The sequence below is a fragment of the Colobus angolensis genome, unplaced genomic scaffold (assembly GCF_000951035.1).
Source record: "Colobus angolensis palliatus isolate OR3802 unplaced genomic scaffold, Cang.pa_1.0 Scaffold169, whole genome shotgun sequence".
Lineage (NCBI taxonomy): Eukaryota > Metazoa > Chordata > Mammalia > Primates > Cercopithecidae > Colobus > Colobus angolensis.
The window spans coordinates 1,559,464-1,566,608 of record NW_012114810.1 but is presented as its reverse complement, the minus strand read 5'-3'; the positions used below and the strand labels follow the sequence as shown (position 1 = coordinate 1,566,608).

Below are 7,145 nucleotides of genomic sequence, written 5' to 3'. Positions count from 1 at the left end.
AAAAAAAAAAAAACAGTGTAGAGATCACTAATGACTTTCTACAGCCCTCAGTTCCCTGTAGAATTTTAATTCAACAAGCCCTTATACCCTTGAATTGAATTTATTTGTGTATTTATCTCCTCCCCCATTTAACTAAGGGTAGGCAACATGTCTTTTTTTTTTTTTTTTTTGAGATGAAGGAGTCTCGCTCTGTCACCCAGGCTAGAGTGCAGTGTCTCGATCTAGTCTCACGGCAACCTCTGCCTCCTAGGTTCCAGCGATTCTCCCGCCTCAGCCCCCCAGGTAGCTGGGACTACAAGGGCGTGACACCATGACCGACGAATTTTGCATTTTTAGTAGAGAGGGGGTTTCACCATGTTGGCCAGGCTGGTTTCGATCTCTTGACCTCAGTTGATCCACCCGCCTCAGCTTCCCAAAGTGCTGGGATTACAGGCGTGAGCCACCACACCTGGCCAGCAACGTGTCTTAATCTTTACAATTCCCTAAGCCCAGTAGAGAGCCCAGAAAAGATTTGACAACTCAATTAAATATTAATCTCCCAAAGAACAAACCACTAAACCATTTTGGTTTGTTAATCAAAAATTACATTTAAGGCCTGATGCAATGGCTTAGGTTTTATAATCCCAGCGTTTTGGGAGGCCCAGGCAGGAGGATCAACTCAGGCTAGGAGTTTGAGGCCAGCCTGGACAACAAAGCCAGACTCTGTCTCTACAAAATTTTATTGTTTGAGACAGGGTGTTGCTCTTTCACCCAGACTGGAGTGCAGTGGCTTGATCTCGGCTCACTGCAATCTCCACCTCCAGGGTTCAAGCAATCCTCCTGCCTCAGCCTCCTGAGTAGCTGGGGCTATAGGTGCATGCCACCAAGCCTGGCTAATTTGTTTTTAATTTTTTGATGTGAGAGGATGGCTTGAGCGCAGGAGTTTGAGACCAGCATAGGCAATACAGTGAGACCCCCATCTCTGAAAAAAAAAAGTCTCAAAGTGTTGGGATTACAGGTGTGAGCCATCACATCAGCTGGATATTTGATATTAAATAATTTTTTAGGCATGATAATGGTGTTAAAGTTGTCACCATTATAAAAGGAATCTTTATTAAGGGTTATATGTTATATTCATAGATTTAAAAAGTATATGAAGTCTGGGATTTAATCTTTTGGAAGAAACAAATTGTTTTGTTTTTTGAGACAGGGTGTTAAATAAAACAAAAGAGACAAGGTCTCACTGGGCTGGAATGCAGCAGTGGTGCAATCATACATAGCTCACTGCAACCTCAAACTCCGGGCCTCCCATCTCAGCCTCCAAAACCTGGGATTACAGGCTTGAGCCACTGCACCCGGCCACACTGGCCTTTTATGTCGATAATTATTGAAGCTGGGTTATGTGTACACAGTGGTTCACCATACTACTCTACTTTTGGTTTGGAAATTTCCATAATGAAAAATAAAGGCCAGCTGGGCATGGTGGCTCACACCTGTAATACCAGCACTTTGAGAGGCCAAGGTGGGCAGATCACTTGAGGTCGGGAGTTCGAGATCAGCCTGGATACCCCCGTCCCAAAAAAAAAATACAAAAATTAGCTGGTTGTGATGGTGCGGGCCTGTAGTCCCAGCTACTTGAGAGGTTAAGGTAGGAGAGTCACCTGAGCCCAGACGGTCAAGGCTGCAGTGAGCTGGGATTGCTCTGGGTGATAGAACAAGACTCTAAAAAAGAAAACCAAGGCTGGGCAATCCCAGCACTTTGGGAGGCCGAGGCAGACGGATCACGAATTCAGGAGATCGAGAAGATATTGGCCAACATGGTGAAACCCCTTCCTACTAAAAATACAAAAATTAGCCAGGTGTTGTGGCGGGTGCCTATAGTCCCAGCTACTCTGGAGGCTGAAGCAGGAGAATCACTTGAATCCGGCAGGCGAAGGTTGCAGTGAGCCAAGATCGTGCTATTGTACTCCAGCCTGGGCGACAAGAGTGAAACTCTGTCTCAAAAAAAGAAAAACTAATATAAAGAATGAGACTTCATCTCTGAATACTTTTCAGAATAGCTGAGATTGACATGCTTAAGAGTAAAATGTCAGACCAGATGACGATTTCCAACTTTATTATCCTATGATTTTAATTTCTCTTTTAGTTAGAAGTTTTATACTAATAGACACTACTTGTATCTGAATATAAATTAGAGGATATAGCTAGAGAATAAGCGCTAGTCGCTGCTCACCGCTAGAGGGACCCTCTGATCATAAGAGGATTATCTACACCACCCCACTCAGTAGTTGAGTACACTCTGAGTGACAAGGTCAGGGAAGCAGAACATTTATGCCTCAAACATGTTAACCTCCAATGTCTATTAGGGAAAAAAGTTTTCTCCTTATTCAGACAAAAGGAGGACTGGCTGGGGCTGTGGGAAAATCAAATTCAAAACTTTGAGAATCTGGGCTGGGTGCGGTGGCTCACGCCTGTAATCCCAGCACTTTGGGAGGCCGAGGCGGACAAATCACTTGAGGCCAGGAGTTTGAGACCAACCTGGCAAACATGGTGAAACTCTGTATCAAAAAGAAAGAAAGAAAAAGAAAAAGAAACTTTGAGAATCCCCATTCCTCTTCCAATCCAAGTACGTGCTTTTCCCTTTTTTTTTTTTTTTTTTGAGACAGAGTGTCACTCTGTTCCCAGGGTGGAATGCAATGAATGGTGCAATCTCAACCACTGCAACCTCTGCCTCCCGGGTTCAAGTGATTCTCCTGTCTCAGCCTCCCAAGCAGCTGGGATTACAGGTGCCCCCCACCATGCCTGGCTAATTTTTGTTTTGTTTTGTTTTGTTTTGAGAAGAAGTTTCGCTCTTGTTGCCCAGGCTGGAGTACAATGGCTCGATCTTGGCTCACCACAACCTCTGCCTCTCAGGTTCAAGCGATTGTCTTGCCTCAGCATCCTAAGTAGCTGGGATTACAGGCGTGCACCCCCCACGCCCGGCTAATTTTTTGTTTTTTTTGGTTTTTGAGACAGAGTCTTGCTCTGTCGCCCAGGCTGGAGTGCAGTGGCCGGTTCTCAGCTCACTGCAAGCTCCGCCTCCCGGGTTCACGCCATTCTCCTGCCTCAGCCTCCGGGTAGCTGGGACTACAGGCACCCACCACCTCGCCCGGCTAGTTTTTTGTATTTTTTAGTAGAGACAGGGTTTCACCGTGTTAGCCAGGATGGTCTCGGCCTCCCAAAGTGCTGGGATTACAGGCGTGAGCCACCGCGCCCGGCCAATTTTTTGTATTTTTAGTAAAGATGGGTTTTCTCCATGTTGGTCATGTTGGTTCTCCATGTCGGTCGGACTCCCAACCTCAGGTGATCTGCTTGCCTCGTCATCCCAAAGTGCTGGGATTACGAGTGTGCGCCACCACGCCTGGCCTAATTTTTGCATTTTTAGTAGAGATGGGGTTTCACATTGTTAACCGGGCTGCTCTTTAACTCTTGGCCTCAAGTGATCCACCTGCCTTGGCCTCCCAAAGTGCTGGGATTACAGATGTGAGCCACTGGACCCGGCCAATCCTCTTATTAATTCTGATGAAACTTTGTTAGTCTCTCAATTATTTTGTATCGCATCCTATTAGGGGCAAAAAATATTTCACGGTTCCCAATGTTGCCTCTAACTATACCTATTCCAATATTCTCACCATGATCTCTTCCTTGTTCTCAAAAACAGGCCATTCTAGTGCATCTAGTCCTTGTGCGGGAAGTGAAACATTCTCTAACACTTTTATCCCACATAACTGTTAATTTTTCCCGCTTTTATGTTGTGCCACCTTCAGACAGCTTAAGTAGCTGTCTCACATATAATACATTGTTTTTGTGTATTTGTGTTCCTCCCGGAAACTAGAAACTCTTGGAGGACAATTATTTCTTTGATCTTCAACTACTCCATGCATTGCTCATTAGCTGCTCTATAAATATTTGCAGAATGACCTTATCAAGATACGGAATAGTGGTATGAAAAGCAGCTGTGTTTGCTTAACTGCTTCTCTCCAAAGGTTCCCTATCTTCATGCCTCAGAATGAGCTTCACCGCCCCTATTTTTGTTTTTTTTTGAGACAAGTCTCACTCTGTCGCCTAGGCTGTAATGCAGTGGCGCGATCTTTGTTCACTGCAACCTCTGACTCCCAGGTTCAAGCGATTCTCCAGCCTTGACCTCCAAAGTAGCTTGGACTACGGCACATGCCACCATCCCCTGCTAATTTTCATTTTCAATAGACAGGGTTTTGCCATGTTGGCTGGGCTGGTCTCGAACTCTTGACCCCAGGTGATCCACCCGCCTCCGTTTCCCAAAGTGCTGGGATTACAGGTGTGAGCCATGACGCCTGGCCCGCCCCTACTTTTTTGTCTAGTTTCCCATCAAAGTAAAGGAACCTCAGCTCAACTTCACAAAAGAAAACAGCTAAAGAAAGCAATCTCTATGATCTTCTAAGAGTGACACCCTAGGGCCAGATCAAGGGAATGAAAGGGAGGGAATCACTAAGGCCAGCAACCTCAAACTTACCTTTCCCACTGTCCCTCTCCTTTCTTCTTAAACCTGAGTAAAATGAGTTTTGAATCTCCAAATCCCTATTAAACTGGGTTGCAACCTAGGCAAGAGACCTACAGTAATTACCCTCATATTCATTCACTGCTTTTCCTTGTGAAGACAATGGGGTTGCTGAGGAAGAGGACATACGGACATAAAGCCGTAAGAGTGAAGCTGCAGTGTTGCAAGCTGGAAAGTATGCAGCCTTTGTTTAGGGCAAAACGAACAAAACTGAGCCTGGGTGGTGGAGTAGGAGGGTGAGCAGATGGTATATGAAAAAGAATCAGAAGAAATAAGAGATCTAAATAACCGATTAAAGTTTATTACATTAAAACCATGTATCACTTTTATATTGTATTTGCCATTTCTGAACAATACAAAGTAGAGGCAAATAGTGACACTTCATAAAAATGTTGATCCCCCATTCCTTTCCCTAAGACCCAGCCCTCCCTCAAATATTCCCTCCCACCCCTAACAGAACTGTGTCCTTAATAAAACACTTAAATACATCATAAATAGTAAATTATGAAAAAAAATAGCAAGAACTCTTTCCTTCTTGTAAAAAAGAACATGGCAGCAAAGACAGGCAGCCAGAAACTGGCCGGGGGTGTCTAATATAGACAGTTATTTGGGGTATGGGCTAACATATTATCAAGGCAGGGTGGGACAGAGAAGGGATAGAACAAGAATTCAACAATCTGCCTGAGATACCAGGCCCCCTTCTTCCCCTGACAAGAGTGGAAGAATCAGATGGAAAACCACAACTCTTGTAGATGGGGAGGAGAGGGTATATGTAGCCCCCATTTCCAACTTCCCTGCATGAAGACAGAGGGGTACGACATATGGTACAGCAATGACCTCACCAAGGCAAGAATCTGCTGTCTCCCCATGAGTTTAAGAAAATATTTACTGGTCTCATAGATACGGACTGCCTGATAAAACAGAGAGGTGTCCCCTCTTCACCTTAGCTCCACAAACAGGAGAACACTGTTGGAAAAGATGAGAAGAGCAAAAAAATCTCCTTTGGAGAATGACCTAAAATTCATTTAGTAAGTCTTCACATTTAGAAAATCAACCAGAATATATTTCAAATTGCAAAAGAGTAATAATTATTATAGCCTGGCAGTGAACAGGATTCTGCCTAGGAACGGCTATGATCTCCCAGCCCATGGCTGCCTCCTGTTTTAACAAAAGGGGTAAAGATTACCCCATGTCCCACTCTCCATTCCTTCAGCCTTAAGAAATTCATCAAGAAAGGAGGAGCTTAAAGAGGAGCTGCTAGGCCGGCACGGTGGCTCAAGCCTGTAATCCCAGCACTTTGGGAGGCCAAGACGGGCGGATCACGAGGTCAGGAGATCGAGACCATCCTGGCTAATGCGATGAAACCCCGTCTCTACTAAAAAAAATACAAAAAAACTAACTGAGTGAGGTGGAGGGCGCCTGTAGTCCCAGCTACTCGGGAGGCTGAGGCAGGAGAATGGCGTGAACCTGGGAGGCAGAGCTTGCAGTGAGCTGAGATCCGGCCACTGCACTCCAGGCTGGGTGACAGAGCAAGACTCCGTCTCAAAAAAAAAAAAAAAAAAAGAGGAGCTGCTTCTGGCCGAGCAATCACTACTCTTCTCTTCACAAACACCATGGCTCTTTTGAGGGAACCCTACAAATAGGCATCTTGTCAACACTTCTGGAGTTTTGATCTGAAGCTGGCTTGAAACTGTGTGCTGTACGCTTTTTCCTTTTTTCAGGAAAAAAAAAAAAAAAAAAAGAAGAAAGCTGGGAGGTGGTTAAACTCCCTTATCCCCCTAAAAACCTTTACAGAGATTACAGGGGTATTCTTCCAGGGATCAGGGAGAAAGAACTAAGGTGGAGATAATGTGCCAGCTAGTCTGTCCTGAGGAAACTAAGAGTCCAGTTCCTGGTCAAAGATGAGGGGAAAGAAAACTGCCAAGTACAGCAATCCCATTTCCAGCATGAAAAATGGGGGTCTGAAAAAAATTCAATTGTGGAGGCCAGCCAGTTGAAAATCCGTACCACCCAACTCTGGAGTGGAGGGGATGCTTCGGTCCTCAACTGTCTGAGGCACTAATGCCCATTCATGAGGAAGGGGAAGGAGAGGAGGTTCTTCTTCAGCAAGAAGATGGAGGAGGAGCTCCCCTCGCTTCTATTACACTCCTTTTCTGATGACCAAGTAGAAGAAAATTCAGCATTGCTGGGGCAAGGGCTGACACATCTTGGGATCACAGAGATGGCATAATCTTGTTCAGGTCTTCTGAGGCTTTGCGCTTACTGTAAAAGGAGAGTGTAAAGTTAAGGATGTGGAGTATGAGATTAAGCAGGGATGGAATTCAAGCGTTAAGAAGTTTCTATTTCAGCTTCAGCCTCCAAGTATCAGGTACAGAAGATTTTTTTAAAAAAACAAGATGGCGGCCGAGCGCAGTAGCTCATGCCTGTAATCCCAGCACTTTGAGAGACCAAGGCAGGCAGATCACAACATCAGAAGTTCGAGACCAGACCGTCCAATATGGTGAAACCCTGCCCCTACTAAAAAATACAAAAATTAGCCAGGCATGGTGGCGTGGGCCTGTAGTCCCAGCTACTCGGGAGGCTGAGGCAG

At 45.2% G+C, this 7,145-nt stretch overlaps 1 protein-coding gene across 4 annotated transcripts in view; it reads right to left on the bottom strand.

The window, feature by feature from the left end:
* Positions 1–6,141: 6,141 nt before the first annotated feature.
* Positions 6,142–7,145, bottom strand: part of PIP5K1A (phosphatidylinositol-4-phosphate 5-kinase, type I, alpha) — a 52,426-nt gene continuing 51,422 nt past the window's right edge. For all 4 annotated transcript variants that reach the window (XM_011937852.1, XM_011937855.1, XM_011937854.1 and 1 more), the window contains one exon: positions 6,142–6,817. In XM_011937852.1, coding sequence (XP_011793242.1) covers positions 6,815–6,817 — 3 coding nt within the window. In that variant the 3' untranslated portion in view covers positions 6,142–6,814. The remainder of the gene's footprint in view (positions 6,818–7,145) is intronic.